We start from the raw sequence: 24,295 nt of genomic DNA on the forward strand, positions 1-24,295 counted from the left end.
TAGACGATACCACGGAACTAATACGTTTGAAAGAATGTCTCAAAACGCTCAACTGGAACCCTTAATTACAGTTGGTGGAATTGCCCTGTCCAGTCATATTAATGTAACCACCTGCCAAAAGTATTAATAATTACCTTTAGCAGCGCGGACCACTGTGAGAATGTGCAGCAAAATGGCTCTGAGCACTATGGGACTTAACATCTGAGGTCATCAGTCCCCTAGAACTTAGAACTACTTAAACCTAACTAACCTAAGGACATCACACACATCCATGCCCGAGACAGGATTCGAACCCGCGACCGTAGCGGTCGCGCGGTTCCAGACTGAAGCGCCTAGAACCGCTCGGCCACACCGGCCGGCGAACCTGCAGGAAGACAGTGAATGAGTTTCTGGAAGGTACCAGCAGGGATGTCGATCCATGGCGACTCCAGTGCCATGGTCAATTGCTCTAGGTTTCTTGGTTGAGGATCCACGGCGCGAACTGTCCAGTCAGGGGGGATCCAACAGATTATCGATTGGACTCAAATCATGAGAGTTCCTGTCGTATCGGCCGCCGCACAGCAGCCTTCAACTCGGCGCGGCATGGTACAACACGCGCGGCACACAGCGAGTACCGCTGGCGCCGCACACGATGTCAACAACTGGCGCCAGTAAACGCGTCGTCGCGGGGTTAGCGGCAGCGTACACACCACTATCGATACGGATTACCCTGGCGGCGCTGACCTTGCCACCAGAATGAGCAATCGTATAAGGGCGCCATCTACCAACACTCTGATTAGCCGGACCTGCGGATTTAAGCGAGCTCCCTGAGCCCGTTTAACCAGTTCAGTCTTCGCCGATGACTGTGTTACTACCCGGCTGCTGGATTCACGAGGACCGAACCGTACTGTGGCCTCCCTGGCTGGAAACTTGCGACGCGTCGGTATCGACTGGTTGGCATTGGTCTGGAATTGTATTCTCTTCTAGTGACTCCGATTTTTCCTTGGCGCTACAGCCAGCGAAGTGTTGACTAGTCGAACCTGAGTTTTGTTTTGAGTGACAGAAGGTCAAATAAATTTGATTATCACGGAATATTTGTTGTGTTATAGTGCGGACATAATAGTTCCATGGTCAGGGGAGTCCAGTAAACCCAAGCTGGTGCTCTCCAAACCACGCATGTGCACTACCTGGTGAGTGACACGTCGCATTGTCGATATTCTTCTGCTGGTAGATGCCACCATGCCGAGGATAAACAAACTGCATTTACGGATGAACATGGTCCTCAGGGTTAAATTCATACATGTGCTGATCGATCGTACCTTCCAGAATGACTAGATCACCCTAGAAAAACCACGAAAGTATTCGCCAGACAATAACGCTCCTTCCTCGTTGCAGGGTGTTTGCTTTCGGACGTTTCACGTCGTACACGCCAACAGTCATCTGTCTGACGGAGTACGAAACGTGAGTCACCTCAAAACTCTGCGTGTCACTGATCAGTGAACGTCCAACTGCGGAACTGGCGTGTAAATTCCAGCCTTAGTCGGCGATGAATAGCTGTCTTCGTGGGTGCACTAACAAGGCACCTGCTGCAGAGGCGACGTTCGCTGAACAGTCGTTGGACACATTATTGATAGCCCCTTGGTTCATCTGGGCGGTCAGTAGCTCCATTGTTGCACGTCTGTTCTCCAGTACACATTTCTGCAGCTTTCGTTCACCCCTGTCACCTATGGCCCGTTGTACACCACAGTTGCCTCGGCGTCGGTTTTGGGTAGCGCTATTTCACCACGAACGGTACACTTTAACCATGGCAGCATACGAGCAGTTTACAAAGTTATCCATTTCCGGATTGTTTCCACCTTTAGCCCTTTTGGACGTCACATAAATCGCTCCGTTTCCACATTAAGACTACTGCTCTGATTGCCGTTTCTCCCCGATACGCTTTACATACCCTCCATTGCTAGTGCTGTCACCTGACATCTGTGTGTGGTTATTGCAGCCGGCCGCATTGGTCGAGCGGTTCTTGGCGCTTCAGTCTGGAACCACGCGAACGCTACGGTCGCAGATTCGAATCCTGCCTCGGGCATGGATGTGTGTGATGTCCTTAGGTTAGTTAGGTTTAAGTAGTTCTAAGTTATAGGGGACTGATGACCTCAGAAGTTAAGTCCCATAGTGCTCAGAGCCATTTGAACCATTTGATTTTTTTCGTAGCGGTCGCGCTGTTCCACACTGAAGCGCTAGAACCGCTCGGCCACACCGGCCGGCAAGGAACATTTTATGCCCCAGTAGTCTAGTCAAAGTTCCATGCATAATGTTCGTGCTTTTCAACGTTTGTAGTATATTTAAATTTTACTAAATAATTAACGAGTTGTCTCTGTGTTACAGGACAGGTGGTTGCATCTCTTGTTAAGTGTGGTCTAATTAAAGATGCCTGTGTAACATGACTGAAATTTTTAGTAAAGGTTTCTAGTACTGTGTTAACGTCAACCGCCATCCTATATTAGTAGAGAATAGACTTGGCAACTGTCTCTATGTTTCGATACAGTGTATCGATACGTGGAACTGTTTCAGTGTTTCGGAACGGCTGTGGTTCACTGTTTCGAAACAGTGGTGTTTCATTCCGCCCCTCTCTCGGATAACCAGACCAGATTCGATCTCGAGCCAGACACAGAAACTGCATCGTTGTTTCAAAATAAGGCTGTTTCAGTCCACCTGTGCTTGGAACGGACTAATTGTATCGAAACAGTGATGTTTCATTCCGCTCTGTGTCAGACGAGATTCGGGCTCGGCACAGGTACTGAAACACAACATACCACTTCGTGAAACACTTTCAAGAGTGTCGAAATCTTTTTGACAAGCAATAGCATGAAGCTTAAGGTATCCTAAAATAATGCTTCGTTTCTAGCTGACTGTCCTATTCCGAAATGGCGTAACATCTGCTTTATAAACACTAAGCAAACAATAAAACAACGCATACTCTTCACATTCAAAATAATAAATATGTGAAAATCATTCAGTTAAATTACACTTTTTTTATGACATACGCTTCTCTGTTCACGTACAGTAATCATATTACGAAACGCAAGTAAGCCAACAGCATTTTGAATTAAAAAAATGGTGTAGAGTGACAGTTATTAGGCATTTACATAAATTTGATGTAGGTATAATGGCAAGCAATCTGTTTGACATATCACTGATAGTGTAATGGTGAAGGGGAAGGGTTAGGAAGCATGGTGAATTTATAGTAACGGTTCGAAACACCTTGAAAGACAAAATTTTTTTCTGTTATATTTTGCTATTTATTCGAATTATTTGGCATTATTTGTGAGTCTATAGGTACTGTGACTGTTATCCACAATGATTCCCTTTGTGTGCGTGGAAATTAGCAGGATGGGTATATTACCCATACTAACGGAATGTGGGAATCCCAGTAGCATATCCGTTGTTTCTGCAGTTTGCTCCCACCACCAGTTCCGTTCGTGGTGGTTCTTCTGTCTTCAGCTATGGCTGTCCTCAGCCAATTGAAAAGTATGAATGTTACACGACACGAAAGCAGCGCATTTGCTGCGGGAAATACGAAACTGCCAAGGTGCTTAAGTGATAGTTTCATACTTTCTGCGATATGATTAGCGCTCTCGCACCTTATTTGTGTTTATATGGGCATACTTATACAGTAGACATTCAAGATGATAAAATGTGTTGGTTTATTAGATTACAAAACACAAAGTGTTTCACTGTTTCGAAACAGCGTACCGAAACATTACATTGTACTGTTTCATTTGTTTCGAAACAGTTACGTGTTTCAGTTTGCCCATCTCTAGTAGAGATGGAGGAGTTATTGCTACTGGCATTGCCTCTGCCACCGCCTCTATCACCACAAATTTGAACCACGTTTGTCAGTAATTCTAGCGACTTCGAAGGCAATGGCGTTTTGATAATTACTGGCAATAGCCGATGGTTGATATTTGTGACATATTCATCTGATCATATGTTTTGCTGTTTGTAACGTAAATGTATTTTTACTTCATTTAATATTCTTTATTAAAAGGGAGTGGTTTTATACTGTTACCGTTTTTGATTATTGTACCTTGACGTCGAACATAGTCGGGTGGTCACTTTAATGTAATTGGATTGTGTAAAATGTTGAACGTTAGCGGTACCAAATCGTGAGTCAGATGCAAAAGTTATATTAAGAGTGAGGTACGTTAATCATTACCTCTAAAAGAAATCTAGAATCACTTCTGGAAAAAAGTTTGTTTCTATTTGTTGTAACACATCATCTCTAAATCAGTTGCAAATTGGTTACAGGTTTTCACAACGGTGAAGTGTGGTGGTACACTTCAAAATGAAACCAAAAATATCGTTGTAAATATAATGTTGATAGATATCACTGAATTCCATAAAGGAAATGTATGTTCTTGAGGTGAACAGTTCCAACTAAGCATTACCATTTTGAAATTTACTAGCCATATGCAGAGTGTTCGCAAATTCTCGATACAAACTACCATGACTTGGGGAGGAGATTGAGTACATAATATTTTGAACAGGAATCGATGTCTGGAAACGTACCATTGCCGTTCTGCGACGGTTTGAGTTCAGATGTTTAACTCATCCACTTCTGCTTGAGGAACTGAATTAGGCATGACGCTGTACAATTATTAGGTAACAATTCGAGAGGAAACGTAAGGATTGTCCACTAAAGCAGGTGTGTTTGTATTAAAACTTAAACATTACGTTTAGCGCGTAAAAAGTATGTTGGGTTCTTTTTTGTTTTGGAATAATGTAAACATGTTATGTTTAAGTGATAATACAAATGTCCTTAAATGATAAATCGATGGTTCGTTATGTTTCATTTCGAATTGGTGCCTAATACTGCGTCTCGCCAAATTCAGATTTTCAGACAGAAGTGAATGAGTTGAACATATGAATTGAAACGGTCGTACAACGGGAACAGTACGTTCATGTTCAAACTATCATGTACCCGCTCCTCTCTACACGTCCTAGAGGTTTGTAACGGCAATTTCAGAATACTATGCATTACCTTCAAAGTTTTCAAGTTTTTCAATAAATATTTTCACAAATTATACGTTCTGTGAAACGAAATTGCATCGCAAAGTGAAATCACAATGTTGGGGGCAGTCGCAAATTAGCACGTTCTAGCCGTTTTTATTAGAATGGCTACAAAACTAATTCAGTGTGTACTCACATTTGTCAAGATATGACAAAACGAACTAGATTGTCACATAAAAATAGATGAAATTACGCCCAATTTTCAACGAGTGCATAACCGATTCGCATCTCTCCTGTTTCTTTGTAATTCAGATATCTGAGGAAATTAATGTTGTATCGCATCCATCACTGTGTAACACATACTCAGTCGTATGAGATGATATAGAATGTGTTGTTAACTACTACCAAACAAGACATTTAAGGTGAAGAGTGTCTACAGTAAGAATCCTTTCTAACACAAAACAATTCTAACGCAGAAAAAGACTGAGAGAGGCTCAATCTGTATTAGAATTACAGTAAGTATCGCATTGTTAATTAAATTACAATGTACCTCACCGTTAGTCAGGTCATACAGTACTTGGTATGCCAGTTTTTAATCACTTCGTTTTGTTTGAAAATGATGCTGAGTTACTTAGAGAGATATGTATTTTATTCAAGCTCCTGCAGTTCTCATTTCAGAAGCGGTACACGATGAAATGCCTTGGCCATAGCGTGGTGCCCTGAGGGGGGTAATAATTGAGTAAGGAAGTACGCGCGGTAGACCTATTTTTGCTGCCAAGACCAATTTCGAACACGGCGGCAAGCGTAGAAAGAAGCGGAGCTGAAATTTTTAGGCTCGTTTCTCGCGCCTCTGTGACGTCATTAGGGAGCGATGAATATTCAGGAGGGAGCCGGTAGCTGTGAGCTGGCACCTCGCCACACCCGCAGCACCCTCCTACTCTCTCTCTCTCTCTCTCTCTCTCTCTCTCTGTCTCCCTTCACCCCCCACCCCCACCTCTCTCTCTCCCTGTCTCTTGTTGCTGCAATCTGTAACGTGTCGCGCCGCGGGCAGACAGCGTTACTGAGAGGGGTTTCATTGTCCGCCACGTCTTCCTGCCCATTTAACTACGTTACGGCGGTGTGGGTCCTATTTTCAGACGGTACGAGCACACTTGCTACGAATTTACGCCTGCAGCTGAATAATACATCAAGTAACTTTCTGGAGTTAAGCAACACCCTTGGCTTCCACCTCTGAACTAGATTCTTAAGTTTAATGACATGTACTAAATTTGAAGTAAATTGGAATCCATTGGATACCAGTAGTGCACTGCGACTGTTGAATATTCAAATGTAAAGAAGGACAGCAGTCAGTCGCAGAATCAGTAATTTATTGCAGATCTAGATTTCGATTATAGCGTACTCATCATCGGTGCATTACCGGAAGAGTCATAGACACTGATTGGAAAACATCGCCAAACTGAAGAATAATTAAAGTAGAGGAATGAAATTTCTGGAATATATTTTTCTAGGTAACATATTTAAGAGATTAACATTGCAAGACCACAGGTTGACATACGGGTGAGATAAGTCATTCAAAATGGTTCAAATGGCTCTGAGCACTATGGGACTTAACATCTTAGGTCATCAGTCCCTTAGAACTTAGAACTAGATAAGTCATTGTAAATGCGAAATGCTAGTACATTAATAACCGGTGTAATCGCCAGAACGTTGAATACAAGCATGCAAACGTGCATGTAATTTGTTGTAAAGATGTCGGATGCAGTTTGTGAGATGGAGTACCATGCGTGTTGCATTTGGTCGGTCAATAAATGGACGCTTAAAAGTGGTTGTGGATGATTGTCGTCCTACGATGTCCCATATGTGCTCGATTGGAGACAGATCTGGTGATCGAGCACATCAAGGCAACATGTCGACCCTCTACAGAGCATGTTGGATTACAACAGCGGTATGTGGTAGAGCGTTATCCTGTTGGAAAACACCCCCTGGAACGCTGTTCATGAACGGCAGCGCAGAAGGTCGAATCGCCAAACTAATGTACAAATTTGCAGCCAGGATGCGTGGCGTAACCACAAGAGTACTTCTGCTGTAATACGAAATCGCAAGCCAGACCATAACCCCAGGTGTACGCAGCGCCGGCTTTAGGGTGGGGCGACCCGGGCGGTCGCCCAGGGCGCCGGGGCCCAAGGGGCGCCACATACTAAACGCATGTAAAAAAAAAAAAAAAAAAAATTACAATTTACAATCACGCATTTCGCCAAACTAAAATATTATTCAGTCTCATTCAACATGGTATGATGTTCTGTTTCAAATTAACGTTGTGAGTAAAGCAAGTCAGTCACCCACAATCAACTTTGTCGAGTTTATGGGAATCCTTGACAAATGTTGCTCTTATTTGGAAACATATAGACAAACAGGTTTCGAACAAGCTATTGTAACAGCAACTGAACTGGCTTCGGATCTTGATACACAGCCATTATTTAAACCACAAATGCGATTAAGACGTATTAAACGCAGGCCGGGTGAAGAGGCTGTTGATGATCAAATAACTGACCCAAAAAAGAAGTTTAAAGTAGAGTTTTTCAATGCACTGTTGGACACCGTGCACATATCCATGAAAGAAAGATTTAAACAGATGCAAGAATTTTCTGCGACGTGGAGTTTCTTGTTTGACATTAAAAAAAAATCAAAATAAAGAAGAACTAATACAATGCTGTTCTAAATTACAAGAAAAGTTAACTGTCAACATGAAGTCAGATATTGATGGAAATTTGCTGTGCGACGAAATTTTAGGCCTGCAACACTATCTCGAAGACAGCCAGGCAACGCCTATTGAAGCCTTAAACTTCATAAAAAAGCATAATCTTCAAGAGTTATATCCCAACATCTGGATAACGTTACGTATTTTACTAACAATACCAGTGACTGTCGCAAGCGGCGAACGCAGTTTTTCCAAACTGAAGTTGATAAAAACGTACTTGCGGTCTACAATGTCTCAAACAAGACTAACCAGTTTGGCCTCACTGTCCATTGAAAATGAAGTTGCAGAAAACCTGGACTTTGCTAATCTGATCAGAGACTTTGCCGACAGAAAAGCGAGAAAAGTAAAATTTTAGTTGTTTATAATTGTTTTTCATTAGGCGTAATATGTTTTGTGTTCAGATGACTGACAGAAAATATAGGTTTATGGCTTACAGTTATATTAAATTCAATAAAAATATGGTACCCAATTCAAAATTTGTGTTTTTTCGTTATACATATTACCTCCTATATATAAAAATCAATTGTTGTGTGTTAGTCTCACCAAAACAAAGAAATGGCTTGACCAATTTGAATAATTTTTGTTTTGTTTTCTTCGCTTTAGTACAGGGGTGCTTCAGAAAAGAAAAGAAATATTTTGGATATACGAGCCTGTTTCGCATCTTTTCTTTGTTTGTAACACGCAAAAACAATTTTCTGGAGTTTTTGTAGATGTACAGTGCAGTACTACGCAATATTTTTAGACATTTTCCCAAAACGTGAATGCCCAAACAATATATCACTGCTATACTGACTGTTACGGCAGCGACAGCAGCATGCTGGACTGACGTCACAGGCTACACAAGACTTACATGGAGCGTCTTAGCGGGCTTTCACATTATTTGGATTTCATTTCCATTTAAAAAAATAAAATACTCAAATTTACGATGGAAAAAACCATGTTATGATCATAAGATGACGCCATTAACCACTTAAGACGATTTCTAGAAAACAGTCAAACACCGTGTTGCAAAGCACTGCCAGGTTCGCTATTTATACAATAAAGGGCGCCAACTGGACGACTCACCCGGGGCACCTGGATGGCTAAGGCCGGCCCTGGGTGTACGTCCAGTGTGCCTAGCACGCATGTTGTTTGCAGACCCTTACCTCGCCTCCTAGCCATCGCACGGCCATACTGGCACCCAGGCAGAGCTAGCTTTCATCAGAAAGCACAATAGACCTCCATCCTACCCTCCAATGAGCTCTCGCTTGACACCATTAAAGTTGCAAATGGCAGTGCTTTGGGGACAATGGAATACACGCTAGAGGACGTCTAGCTCGGAGCTGTCCTTGAAGTAACTGATTTGTAACAGTCTGTTGTGTCACTGTGATGCCAACTGCTGCCAAATTGCTGTTGCAGATGCAGCACGATGCTCCAGAGCCACGCGCCGAACACGAACGTCTTCCCTTTCGGTAGGGCCACGTTGCCAAATTGCGACCACAGCTGCCAGCAATCACGGGCAGTGGCAACATTCCTGCCAAGTCTTTCTGCAGTGGCGCATCAGGAACACCCAGCTTTCTTAGCCCCATTATACGACCTCGTTTAATCTCAGTGATGTGTTGATAATGTCATCTTTGTCGTCTTAAGGGGCTCCGGAACGCCCTATACTTGCAATGTTAAAATAACGCTTATAAATTACATCTTTCCTCACAAAGTATTTGAGGTAGGAAGTTGAACTTTTTACAGATTATTTATTGGAATATGGGCTACAACTTAACACAGGGATTTTACAAAATTTTAGTTCAGTTATTAAAGATGATTTTTTTTTCAATTGTAATGAAAATTCACAACATTTTTTTTGCAATTTTTTATTTATATATTCAAAAATATACAGTTTTTTGGAAAAAGGCTGTGTTAAATTATGCAGAAGGTACTGTGTAACATTTACTGAAAGTTTGAAACAAATATGTTTGGAAGATCCTTAGAAAATATGTAATTAGTATGAGAAAATAAAAGTTTTGGGAATCGAGCGATAAAGATTGGATTAACTTTTTAGTGCATTCCAGGTCCATAGGATGGATTATCTTCATCCTCTGCAAACTCCTCCTCCAACTTCCTCTTGTTCCTCCTCCTGTTTACTCTTGCTTGTATTTCTAGACTCTTTACAGCCCTGTCTGCAGCCCGAAGGCGTTCCTTGTCTAAAGCAAGCATCGCTCGTACCATGTTAGAATGTTATTATTTACAGTAATAACACATACCTTTGGCTTTCCAACATTTCTCCTTTTCTTAAAAGCCTTCAGAGGATTTCTAATAACTTTACTTTTACTCATTATTATACTTCAACAAAACAGAGACTCAAGAAACAGAATTAATTACGAATATTTTCGAGATAACGACAGAGTAAATAAACATGAAATAATCGACAATCACACCAGCGATATATATTGAACCATAACAGGTTAGTCACAACACATACTTTATCTCACATCACTAAAATGTACCTGATGAACACGGACGTTAATAATAACACCATTTGACAGCAGTTTAACAGCGCCACAGTGGGTCACGCCCATGTAGAACACATTTAAAAAAAATTTAAAAATAGTTGTAGTCTTCGGAATTGAATAAATTATATATCTATTAAAATTCTGCAGATTCAGAAAACGCAAAAAAGTAAAAATTGAAATTTTCATGATTTTGAGCCTTCCCGGAGCCCCTTAAAGACATTCCTTACTAATATCAACTCACCGCGTCAATCTCAAAGGAAACTAACGTTCACGACCGTTACAACGCGTAATAAAAGCAAACCTGATATGAATCCTCATAGCGGCGCTATAAGCGCCACTCTTTTGTGACTCGCGCGAAATCTGAATACACATCATCTGTCAGACGTAGAAACAGGCCTACAGCTTTGGTCTGTGCCGCGCAAGTCTTTCTTGGTGTTGTAATTTTTTTCTGTGATTGTGGGTATAACCATGATGAATAAGCTCTGACATGGAAATCTATTAATTTTCCGATAATCCACCGATGATCATGTCGAAATCTAGATCTGTAATAAAATACGGACTCTGCGACTTTGTAACGTACCTACAACAAACGTAGCCTATGTTAGTCTGTTGCCATGGATTCGATAAGGAACCTGAGCTATCAGTAATCGGAATCTAACCTTCATGACAATATGTGCGTATTGTGTGAGTGTCAGCTTCACTGTCTTTTAAGCCCTCAACAGATCGGTACATAAATACTTAAAACTAACATTTGGATAAGCTATCTGATTGCGTATTTGAGTGTGAAAAACTACAGGAGAAAGTGAACCTGTAACAATGAATACCTAAGCTATCTGACTGCGACCGAGCGAGGTGGCGCAGTGGTTAGCACACTGGACTCGCATTCGGGAGGACGACGGTTCAATCCCGTCTCCAGCCATTCCGATTTAGGTTTTCCGTGATTTCCTTAAATCGTTTGAGGCAAATGCCGGGATGGTTCCTTTGAAAGGGCAGGGCCGATTTCCTTCCCTAACCCGAGCTTGTGCTCCGTCTCTAATGACCTCGTTGTTAAAAAACGCTAACCTAACCTAAACTAATCTGACTGCGTTTTTGAATAAGAATTTACAAGTTTTTGTATAAGAATCTGACTTGTGCAACAGAATTTACTGGATTAGAGTACATGACATGTTGTAGTATGTCAGTCTCTTAGGTGACTGCCTTTTTCCATGTGGTTTACTGCAATTTGCAGTAGCATGCAGCAGCAGAGAATGAATTTAATAAAAAGGAGTTTGCTTGGGTCCTGTTAACTACTAAATAACTTGAAAGAACGGATTTCATAAATTAAGTCTATTTAAAACTTCAGAAATCATCATGACCAACAACAGCGTTGGTAGCTCAGTTGGTAGGGCCCTTGCCCGCGAAACGCAAAGGTCCCGAATTCGAGTCTCTGTCCGACACACAGCCCTGCCAGGATGTTTCATGACCAGCAGTAGTTTACAAGTATTAATAATGGCGAAATGCATGACATTGACGTAAGTATCAATAATTTCTGAGCGCCAGATTATAAAATTATTTCAGTTTCAAAGTTCCATTAACACTTAATAATCACAGCATATTTATTTGGAGGCTTCTTTAACTGACAAGCAAAACATGGGATTATTGCAGACTCGGACTAACAATCACGATCCTAAACCTGCAACTGTGCTTTACACTATACTTGCGAAATTTACCTTGAATTCCATCAGCAAGCGTAGTTAAGCCATCTAATCTCTCCTCGTCATATGAATGAAATCAGGCCTTGAGTGTGGGAAGATCTGGCATCACCGACGTGAGGGCAGCGTGACACGTCTTCTGTCTCCGAGCTCTCGACCGACACTACCTAGAATCGCGCTCCTTTTGTTTCGCCCCCAGATTGTTACTAGTCTCACAACAATGCTTAAAATCGCGCTCACATTTTTCGCCCTCAGATTGTTGCTATCGATATCTGAGTGCTTATTTATTTCCAGTCTTGCACAGTGGAAAGCATAGCGTAAGTTGGCTATATTGTTTTCAATATGATGGAGAGTTGTGACACACTCCTTGAAACTTAGTGCTGTCCTTCCTTACATATGAACACTAGGTTTTATTTTTTAGTTCCTTTCGCTCCGTCCTTCATCTTTCTTATAATAATGCCACAAATCGTGACGCCAGAATTTTGGGATGGAGAGTGAAATGGTTAATACACTATCTGATCAAAAGTATCTTGACACCGTTCAGTGTGTATGTTCACCCTTCGCCTTGATGTCGCTCTGAACTCTGCTGGGGTAGCTTCAGTGAGTTGTCAGAACGTCTGTGGAGAAATAGCAGCCCATTCTTCCTAAGGGCCTAAATCAGACAGGGTAGTAATGTTGGAAGCTGGTGTCTGGAGTGAAGTCGACGTTATAAATCTTCCCAAAGGGGTTTCATAGAGTTCAGGTGAGAATTCTATGTAGGTCAGTCCATTTCAGGAACGTTTCTGTCCGAACTATTTCCTCACAGGCACTGATTTACGACGGAGTCCATTGATATACTGATACAATTATCGTCCCCAGTGCCTCTAGTGTATGCAGTAAACAGTTCCGTAAAATGTATTCACGTCAGTCCGCATTCAGTGATTTCGTAAGCACACTTGGGGGACCAAACCCTAGCCACGAAAAACACAGCCAAACCGCAACACCGCCTCCTCCGTACTTAACTGCTGACACTGCACATGATGGGAGGTAACGTTCTCCACGTATCTACATCTATGTGATTACTTTGTTATTCACAATAAAGTGCCTGGCAGAGGGTTCAATGAACCATCTTCAAGCTGTCTATCGTTCCACCCTCAAACGGCGCGCGAGAAAAACGAGCACTTAAATTTTTCTGAGCGAGCCCTGATTTCTCTTATTTTATCGTGATGATCATTTCCCCCTATGTAGGAGGGTGCCAACAGAATGTTTTCGGAATCGGAGGAGAAAACTGGTGACTGAAATTTCATGAGAAGATCCCGTCGCAGCGAAAAACGCCTTTGCTTTATGATTGCCACTCCAATTCACATACCATGTCTGTGGCGCTATCTCTCCTACTTCTCGAAAATACAATGCGAGCTCTCCTTCTTTATACATTTTCAATCTCATCCGTCAGTCCCATCTGATGCGGATCCCACACTGCACAGCAGTACTCCAGAATAGGGCAGACAAGTATGGTGTAAGAAGTATCTTCAGTAGACCTGTTGCACCTTCTAAGTGTCCTGCCAGTGAATCGCAATCTTTGGTTGGCTCTACCCACAACATTATCTACACTACTGGCCATTAAAATTGCTACACCACGAAGATGACGTGCTACAGACGCGAAATTTAACCGACAGGAAGAAGATGCTATGATATGCAAATGATTAGCTTTTCAGAGCATTCACACAAGTTTGGCGCCGGTGGCGACACCTACAACGTGCTGACACGAGGAAAGTTTCCAATCGATTTCTCATACACAAACAGCAGTTACCCGGCGTTGCCTGGTGAAACGTTGTTGTGATGCCTCGTGTAAGGAGGAGAAATGCGTACCATCACGTTTCCGACTTTGATAAAGGTCGGATTGTAGCCTATAGCGATTGCGGTTTATCGTATCGCGACATTGCTGCTCGCCTTGGTCGAGATCTAATGACTGTTAGCAGATTATGGAATCGGTGGGTTCAGGAGGGTAATACGGAATGCCGTCCTGGATCTCAACTGCCTCGTATCACCAGCAGTCGAGATGACAGGCATATTATCCGCATGACTGTAGTGGATCGTGCAGCCACGTCTCGATCCCTGAGTCTACAGATGTGCACGTTTGCAAGACAACAACCATCTGCAAGAACAGTTTGAAGACGTTTGCAACAGCAAGGACTATCAGCTCGGAGACCATGGTTGCGGTTACCCCTGACGATACATCGCAGACAGGAGCTTCCCGGGTTCGATTCCCGGCGGGGTCAGGGATTTTCTCTGCCTCGTGATGACTGGGTGTTGTGTGATGTCCTTAGGTTAGTTAGGGTAAAGTAGTTCTAAGTTCTAGGGGACTGATGACCATAGATGTTAAGTCCCATAGTGCTCAGAGCCATTTGAACAGACAGGAGCGCCTGCGACGGTGTACTCAACGACGAACCTGGGTGCACGAATGGAAAAACGTCATTTTTTCAGATAAATCCAGGTTATGTTTACAGCATCATGAAGGTCGCATCCGTGTTTGGCGACAACATGGGGAACGCACATTGGAAGCGTGTATTCGTCATTGCTATACGTGCGTATCACCTGGCGTGATGGTACGGGGTGCCATTGGTTACACATCTCGGTCACCTCTTGTTCGCATTGACGACACTTTGAACAGTGGACGTTACATTTCAGATGTGTTACGGCCCGTGGCTCTACCCTTCATTCAGTCCCTGCGAAACCCTACATTTCAGCAGGATAATGCACGACCGCATGTTGCAGGTCCTGTACGAGTCTTTGTGGACACAGAAAATGTTCGACAGCTGCCCGGCCAGCACATTCTCCAGATCTCTCACCAATTGAAAACGTCTGGTCAAAGGTGGCCGAGCAACTGGCTCGTCACAATACGCCAGTCACTACTCTTGATGAACTGTGGTATCGTGTTGAAGCTGCATGGCTAGCTGTACCTGTACACGCCATCCAAGCTGTGTTTGACTCAATGCCCCGGCGTATCAAGGCCGTTATTACGGCCAGAGGTGGTTGTTCTGGGTACTGATTTCTCAGGATCTACGTACCCAAATTGCGTGAAAATGTAATCACATGTCAGTTCTAGTATAATATATTTGTCCAATGAATACCCGTTTATCATCTACATTTCTTCTTGGTGTAGCAATTTTAATGGCCAGTAGTGTATGTGATCTTTCCAATTTCAGGTATTTGTAATTGTAATCCCTAAGTATTTAGTTGAATTTACAACCTTCAGATTTGTGCGACTTATCGCGTAATCGAAATTTAGCGGATTTATTTTAGTACTCATTTGGATAATCTCACACTCCTCTTTATTCAGGGTCAATTGCCACTTTTCGCACCATACTGATATCTTACGTAAATCATATTTTAATTCGTTTTGGTCATCTGATGACTTTACAAGATGGTAAAAGGCAGCATCATCTGCAAACTACTGCTGCTGAGATCTTCTCCTATGTCGTTAATATAAATCAGGAACAGTAGAGGGCCTATAAACTTCCTTCGGGAACGCCTGATACTACTTCTGTTTTACTCGATGACTTTCCCTCTATTAGTATGAACTGTGACCTTTCTGACAGGAAATCACGAATCCATTCGCACAGCTGAGACGATATTCCATAGGTGCGCAGTTTGGTTACAAGACGCTTGTGAGGGTGTCGAAAGCCTTCTCGAAATCTAAAAATATGGAATCAATTTGGCATCCCCTGTCGATATCACTCATTAGTTCATGAGTATAAAAAGCTAGTTGTGTTTATCAAGAACGATATTTTCTGAATCCGTGCTGACTATGTTTCAGCATTCGCTGAACCCAAACCCTTCCACCAAACTGTCACAGAGGATAGGGTGATTTACCACTCTAAATCACTCGTTTCCACTCTCCACTGTTCAGTGATGTCGTTGTTTACATCACCTCAAATGTCAGTTGGTACTGATTTCAGACATTTAAATCCGTACGCACAGTCACAGCGCTAGCTGGACTGCTATTAGCACTGTGGAACTCACGAGTGAGTTCTTCCGTTGATTTCATGCGATTTTTTTAAAACCATCCTCCGCAATGTCGACGGTCCCTGTCCATCAGTACATGAAGTCTGCATTTCAGTTGTTCCTCTGCGTTTCCACTTCACAGTCACCATCAATCAACTTCGGCAGCTGTAGGAGAATTGAAAAGTCCGTCATGGATTTGCTACTCAACCTGATGTTGCAGTTGAGATTCTGAGTCACGTTGACGATGACCCAGACTATCTGAAGGTCACCTACGAAGCTTGCTTTCATGTCTCCAGGAAGGCAAACTGACACAATGGGATGATCTGGGGTTCTGAATCCCCGCTTTGGCAGAGAAATTGGGTGGGACAGTCCAAAGTAAACGTATCGTGTGTCTGGTTCACGATCGTGTGGTTGGACCGTGTTTTGTTTTGGAGAGGTGGCAATAGCCGACTGTTTATCTGGACATGTTGGAACAGCTTGCAATGACCGAAGAACTGCAACTTGACATCGTACTGCAGCAGGATGGTGCCCTTCGTCACTGGGCCTCCGCCCTTAGGATGACTTTGGACGACACATCTATGGTTGGCTGGATGGCAGAAGAGGGCCCATTACCTAGCACCCCCTCCCCTCCCAAATCTCCAAACGTAGCCTCATTAGAGTCTTATTTTTGGGTTTTGTGGGGGTTTCTGTCTACAATATCCCGGTATGGTGGGACCTGCAGGAACCGCGAGATCGCATCAGAGCAGCAATTGCCAACTTTAATTCAAGACCGGACATGGCAGAAACTGGAGTATCTCTTACATGCCTTGAGCATTGCAGACGTCACAAACATTGTACTCTGCTGTCGCTCCCATTGTTATTATTACTCATGTTTGCTATTGGCATTCAACAAAATTTACACCAGAAAGTATTAATCGAAGGGCAGTAATATACAATTATACTGTATTAGTATCTGCTGAATTTTTGTAGAGGACGTTATGTTCTTAATGACATTAGCAACATCATAGAAATAGGGGTCCAGTGATATAAAGTTTATTGAGTTTTCCAATAAAATTTTTGCGTAAAAAGCTAGGTTAATCAATTCGTTTGCCGTGGTAAGAACGGCTGGTTAGGATACCATTCAGCATAAAGTAATAGTTCGATTAACCGAACCCACCACCATTACGGACATTGCTGACAAATATTGCTGTAATGGCGTTCGAACTGCAAGCATCAGGTATGATAGCCGTTTAAGATTAGACTTCCTACTCGCCAGAATTTCAGCTAGTAATAGCGAATACTCCGTTCAAGAATCACAACAGAAGGTATACTTGGAGAAGGCCGCGTGATACAGGAAGATTTCAGTTAGATTACATCATGGTCAGACAGAGATTCCGAAATCAGACACTGGATTGTAAGGCTTATGCAGGAGCCGATACGGACACAGATCACTATGTACTAGTGATAAAGAGTTCGCTGAAGTATAAGAGATTAGCCAGGAAGAATCAATACGCAGAGTAGTGGGATACAGAAATACCAAGAAATGACGAACAGCGCTTGTAGTTCTGTAAGGCTATGGATACAGCAATAAGGAATAGCTCAGTAGGCAGTACAGTTGAAGAAGAATGGACATCTCTAAAAAGAACACTCACAGAAGTTGGAAAGAGAAATATAGGTACAAATAAGGTAACTGGAAAGAAACAGAGCCGGCCGCTGTAGCCGAGCAGTTCTAGGCGCTTCAGTCCGGAACCGCGCTGCTGCTACGGTCGCAGTTTCGAATCCTGTCTCGGGCATAGATATGTGTGATGTCCTTAGGTTAGTTAGGTTTAAGTAGTTCTAAGTCTAGGGGACTGATGACCGTAGATGTTAAGTCCCATAGTGCTTAGAGCCATTTGAACCATTTGAAAGAAACAGAGGAAATACTTCAGTTGGTCAACGAAAGAAGCAAGTACAAAAATGTTTAGGGAAATTCAGTAATATCGAAATACAAGTCTGAGGAATGGAATAAATAGGAACTGAAGAAATCGAAAAAGAAATGATTATCGGAAGGACTGATCCAGTATACAGGAAAGTCAAAACAACCTTAAGAGCGCAACAGGAATTCCACTGTTAAATGGAGAGGAGAGAGCGGATAGGGGGAAAGAGTACACTGAAAGCCTCTATGAGGGGAAGATTTGTCTGTGTGATAGAAGAAGAAACAGAACTCGATTTAGAAGAGATAGGAAATCCAGTATTAGAATAAGAATTTAAGAGAGCTTTGGAGGAGTTAAACACAAATAAGACAGAAGCTACAGATAACATTCCATCAGAATTTCTAACATCATTGGGGGAAGTGCCAACAAACCGACTATTCACGTTGGTGTGTAGAATGTATGAGAATGGCGACACACCGTCTGAGTTTCGGAAAAATATCCACACAATTCCGAACACTGCAATAGCTAACAAGTGCCAGAATTATCGCACAATCAGCTTAACAGCTTATGCATCGAAGTTGCTGACAAGAAAAATATACAGAAGAATGGAAAAGGAAACTGAGGATGTGTTAGATGACGATCAGTTTGGTAAAGCCACCAGAGAGGCAATTCTGACGTTGCAGTTGATAATGGAAGCAAGACTAAAGAAAAATTAAGACACGTTCCTAGGATTTGTCAACCTGGAAAAGGCGTTCAACAATGTAAAATGGTGCAATATGTTCGAATTTCCAAGAAAAATAGGAGTAAGCCATTGAGATAGACAGGTCATATACAATATGTACAAGAACCAAGAGGAAATACTGAGAGTGGACGATCAAGAACGAAGTGCTCGAATTAAAAAGGGTACAATACAGGGTTATAGTATTTCGCCCCTACTGTTCAATTTGTACATCGAAGAAGCAATGTTGGAAATAAAAGAAAGATTCAGGAGTGGAATTAAAGTTCAAGGTGAAAGTATATCAGTGATACGATTCGCTGACGACATTGCTATCCTGAGTGAAGGTGGAGAAGAATAACATGATCTGCTAAATGGAATGAACAATCTGATGAGTACAGAATATGGACTGAGGGTAAATCGAAGAAAGAAGAAAGTAATGAGAAGTTGCAGAAATGAGAGGAGCGAGAAACTTAACATCAGGACTGATGGTCATGAAGTAGATAAAGTAAAGGAGTTCTACTACCTAGGCATCAAAATAACCAATGACGGACGGAGCTTGGAGGGTATGAAAAGCAGACTAGCGCTGGCAGAAAGGGCACTTTTGGCCAAAAGAAGTCTGCTAGTATGAAACATAGACCTTAATTTGAGGAAGAAATTTCTAAGAATCCACATTTGGATCACAGCTTCGTATGGCAGTGAAACATGTACTGTAGGAAAAACCGGAACAGAAGCAAATCGAAGCATTTGAGTTGTGGTGCTACAGACGAATGTTGAAAATTAGGTGGACTGAGAAGATAAGCAATGAGGAGGTTCTGCGCAGAATCAAAACCGAAGCAGTTTAGATGTGATGTTACAGACGAATCTTGAAAATTAGGTGGGCTGATAAGGTAAGTAATGAGAAGGCTCTGCGCAGAAATGGAGAGGAAACGAATATGTGGAAAACACTGACAAGGAGAAGGGAAAGTATAATAGGACACCTGTTAAGACATCAGGGAATGACTACCATGGCACTAGAGGGAGCTGTAGAGGAAGACAGAGACTGGAGTACATCCGCCAAATAATTGACGACGTAGGTTGAAAGTGCTACTCCTAGATGACGAGGTTGGCACAGGAAAGGAATTCATGGTGGGTCGCATCAAACTAGTCAGAAGACTGATGACTCAAAAAAAAAAAAATCGAATATAACACTTGAGGATACTCGTGTTGGCTGTCTCTTTATTGCTTTCCAAAGTAAAAAATTCTACCCTGGCATCGTATCTTGTCAATTATATTTGTCACCCTCTACAGTACAAACCTTTTGTGAGGCTGTATTAGAGACACGGTGTACAGCAATAACACCAAAACCATTATTGAGCTGAAACCAGCCTTTCAGACCGTCTTCGACAGCATCGATGTTCCGACACTTCAGCGGGTCATGCAGAATTTCTCTATTCGTCTGCGCCACATCATCATGTCTTAATCTACATCCGAATAGCTGTAGTAACGTTTACATGTTGAATAAAGTGTGTGCACGCAGTAGTTTGTAAGTAATTTAAGCTTTTTTCACGTAGTTCAATAATTGTCAACCTGAACATCAGTTCCTTGTTATCTTCCTTCCTGTTTGAATGAAACAACAGCTGAAAAAGAATGGTATCGAAAGGTCGATATGACTCTGCTGTACTGTCACCTACTACTGAACATACGCCGCGCGGAATTAGCCGAGCGGTCTTAGGCGTTGCAGTCATGGACTGCGCGGCTGGTCCCGGCGGAGGTTCGAGTGCTCCCTCGGGCATGGGTGTGTGTGGTTGTCCTTATGATAGTTTAGGTTAAGCAGTGTGTAAGCTTATGGACTGATGACCTTAGCAGTTAAGTCCCACAAGATTTCACACACATTAGAACATTTTTGAACTGAACATATGTCACGCAGGTGTAGATTCGTTTCACTGTTGAATCGTAATTTTATAACGATATGGCGCTACGGAGACGGCTGGGAGACAGTGTTTCTGTGGTCCGCAGTGAACCTGGCGACGCTGGCGAACGGCTACTGCCTGGGCTGGCCGGCGGTGGCGCTGCCGATGCTGGAGAGCAACGGCACGGCGCTGCGGCCCAGCCCGCTGCAGTCGCCGCTGAGCAAGGACGAGGCCTCGTGGGTGGCGGCCGCCATGATCCTGGCCAGCTCCTTCACGCCGCCGCTGTACAGCGCGGCGAGCGCGCGCTGGGGCCGCAAGGTAGGGGCGCCGGTTATCGCTGAAAGAACCGGTTTTCGGCGATATCGGTTTTTCCTTGCTTCTTCAACCACACTATTAAAACCACTCAAAATAACCGGTGTCTGAAATAACCTATTTTGAGTTTTCTATTCCTGTTAATTCCTATAATAAAGGTAAAAGCCCGGCCGGTTGTCCGTGCGGTCTAACGCAGGGCTTTCCGGGCGGGAAGGAGCGGCTGGTCCCCGGCACGAATCGGCCCGGCGGATTTGTGTCGAGGTCCGGTGAACCGGCCAGTCTGTGGATGGTTTTTAGGCGGTTTTCCATCTGCCTCGGCGAATGCGGGATGGTTCCCCTTATTCCGCCTCAGTTACACTATGTCGGCGATTGCCGCGCAAACAAGTTCTCCATGCACGCGTACACCACCATTACTTTACCACGCAAACGTAGGGGTTACACTCGTCTGGTTTGAAACGTTCCTTGGAGGGGTACACCGGGGGCCGAACCGTACAGTAACCCTGGGTTCGGTGTGGGGTGGCGGAGGGGTGAAGTGGACTGCGGTAGTCGTCGTCGGGTTGTGGACTACTGCGGCTGTGGCGAGGACGGAGCCTCTCCGTTGTTTCTAGGTCCCCGGTTAACATACAATACAATACAGTACAATACAAAGGTAAAAGCTGAACAAAGATCGAAAAATCTGTTACTATTGGTTATCAGTCTTGATCTGACTGCAATCCAATTAAAAATTTTTTACTGCAGGCCTGTTTCGCTTTTATATTTAAAGCATCTTCCGTGGTTATTCTGTAAATTGGATACATACGTTTGCACATTTTTGATTGTATATGTTAAAAACAGCGTTTTCTTTTTAAAGTTGGTGTGCAACTTACATACGGTGTTTCTTTACATACTGTGCTTCCTCCCTCCTTGCTAGCAGCAGTTGGTGTCGAAAGGCTTCATTTCACATTTGCGCTTGGCAGTATTTCCTGCGCTGCACTATTTACAATTCACTTTTTTAAACTGTTTCTCATTCTGAACTGCCACAGTCTTTATGTCTGCTCGTTTGTTTTCGACCACGTTGTGAGTGTTCCCAACCTGTGAAACGACTGTTTCTCTCTCTTTCTCTCTCTCTCTCTTCTCTCTCTCTCTCTCTGTGTGTCTGTGTGTGTGTGTGTGTGTGTGTGTGTGTGTGTATGTGTGAGAGAGAGAGAGAGAGAGAGAGAGAGAGAGAGAGAGAGAGAGAGAGTTATTGATATATGTAGAGACAGGAGAAGAATGGGGGGTCGGTTGATTTTTTGGGTGGGGAGGGGGGGAGGGGGGAAGTCAGGGATTGTAGGACAATCTGGGAGGAGATGGTCGTGGTAAATGAAGCCTGTGGTCATATGTATGTATTTAATGTTATATTCAGTGGCAGATGAGTTTAAACAGTGTGTAGTTTGCCAAGTTGGTCTGATCATTCATGAGTTGTTTCTTTTCTGTTACTGCATGTGGTAGTTCCCTTGTAAGGAGAGGAGGTGGTTTTTGTTGTTGTATATACTTATGATTTCCATGTCTGCCTCTCTGGCTGTAATTTTATGTTGGTGTTGGTGTAAGTGTTCTGCAAAAGTTGAATGATTTGTCCTGTACCTCTATGCTCTTACATGTTCTTTGTATCTGGTGTCAAATGTCCTCCTGGTCTGGTCTGTGTATCTTCCATCACATGTATTGCCTTTCAGTTGGTGTATTTCTGATTTCTGATACAGATCAGTTTATCTGTTGTTCTTAGGAAGTATTTCTGAACTGAGTTGTGGGCATCTCAAATGAACGGGTACATAATATTTTGCATAAACATTTGGACATGAGAAAGCTATCTGCAAGATGCGTTCCGCGATTACTCACGCTTGCCCAAAAACGGAATCGTGTGAAGTGTTGCTAGGATGGTTTGCAGCTGTTTAGGAAGAAACCACAGGATTTTAAGGGTCGTTTCGTCACTGTGGATGAAACATGGATACATTACTGTACTCCTGAGACCAAACAACAATCTAAACAATGGGTTACCAAGGGAGAATCAGCACCAGAAAAGGCGAAGACCATTCCTTCGGACGGAAAGGTTATGGCGACTGTCTTTTGGGATTATCAGGGGTTAATCCTCATTGGCCATGGAAAAGGGTAAAACTATTATAGGTGCATATTATTCATCGTTATTGGACCGTTCGAAAACCGAGCTGCAAGAAAAAAGCCGACGATTGGACCACAATAAAGTCCTTTCCATCACGACAATGCACCAGCACACACCTCAGCAGTTGTGGTCGCAAAATTATTGAAAATAGGATTCCAACTCGTTTCAGATCCCCCCTATTCTCCAGACTTGGTTCCCACTGACAACTATTTGTTCCTCAATTTGAAGAAATGGCTGAAGGGACAAAGATTTTATTCAAACGAGGAGGTGATTGCAGCAACTAATAGCAATTTTGCAGACTTAGACAATTCCTATTATTCGGAAGGGATCAACAAATTAGAACAGCGTTGGACGAAGTGTATAAGTCTAAAAGGAGACTATGTCGAAAAATAAAAAAGTTTTACCCCAAACACGTAAGTAGTTTTTATTTTTGCACGGACTTTTCAAACGCAGGCCGGGGTGGCCGAGCGGTTCTAGGCACTACAGTTCGGAACAGTGCGCCTGCTACGGTCGCAGGTTCGAATCCTGCCTCGGGCATGGATGTGAGTGATGTCCTTGGGTTAGTTAGGTTTAAGTAGTTCTAAGTTCTAGGGGACTGATGACCTCAGATGTTAAGTCCCGTAGTGTTCAGAGAAAACTTTCAAACGCCCCTCGTACAGGCGTACCTTAAATCTCGACAGAAGGCAACAGGGACATTATTGTCTCAGCAAAACTGCACTAATTCTTTATTGCTCGTTTCCCTCGGAATTGTTATTGGAATAGCACTGATGGCTTTTCCAATTTTCTATAACGTAATATTTCAAGCCAACGCAGATTTTACTAAAAAAATTGCTGTGTTTTTAAAAGAAAAGGTTTATTTGAAAACGAAAAAAATTAGCACTGGTGCTATGGGTAATTTATCGATCTCTCTATCTTATTACTCGGTTGTTGTTGTGGTCTTCAGTCCAGAGACTGGTTTGTTGCAGCTCTCCATGCTACTCTATCCTGTGCAAACTTCTTCATCTCCCAGTACCTACAGCAACCTACATCCTTCTGAATCTGCTTAGTGTATTCATCTCTTGGTCTCCCTGTACGATTTTTACCCTCCACGTTGCCCTCCAATACTAAATTGGAGATCCGTTGATGCCTACTCGGTTACCAGTAACATATATATATATATATATATATATATATATATATATATATATATATATATATATATATAAATCATGGAATGGAAACACACAGCAACAGAACGTACCAGCGTGGCTTCAAACACTTTGTTACAGGAAATGTTCAAAATGTCCTCCGTTAGCGAGGATACATGCATCCATCCTCCGTCGCATGGAATGCCTGATGCGCTGATGCAGCCCCAGAGAATGGCGTATTGTATGATAGCCATTTACAATACGAGCACGAAGAGTCTCTACATTTGGTACCGGGGTTGCGTAGACAAGAGCTTTCAA

At 42.8% G+C, this 24,295-nt stretch overlaps 1 protein-coding gene across 1 annotated transcript in view; it reads left to right on the forward strand.

Annotated features, from left to right (window-relative positions):
- LOC126092850 (facilitated trehalose transporter Tret1-like) overlaps positions 1-24,295 on the forward strand; it is an 80,697-nt gene that overhangs the window by 27,176 nt on the left and 29,226 nt on the right. Inside the window, exon 2 of the mRNA XM_049908580.1 lies at positions 20,511-20,722. Within this exon, the coding sequence (XP_049764537.1) occupies positions 20,511-20,722 (212 nt within the window). The remainder of the gene's footprint in view (positions 1-20,510; positions 20,723-24,295) is intronic.

The sequence above is a fragment of the Schistocerca cancellata genome, chromosome 7, assembly GCF_023864275.1.
Source record: "Schistocerca cancellata isolate TAMUIC-IGC-003103 chromosome 7, iqSchCanc2.1, whole genome shotgun sequence".
Lineage (NCBI taxonomy): Eukaryota > Metazoa > Arthropoda > Insecta > Orthoptera > Acrididae > Schistocerca > Schistocerca cancellata.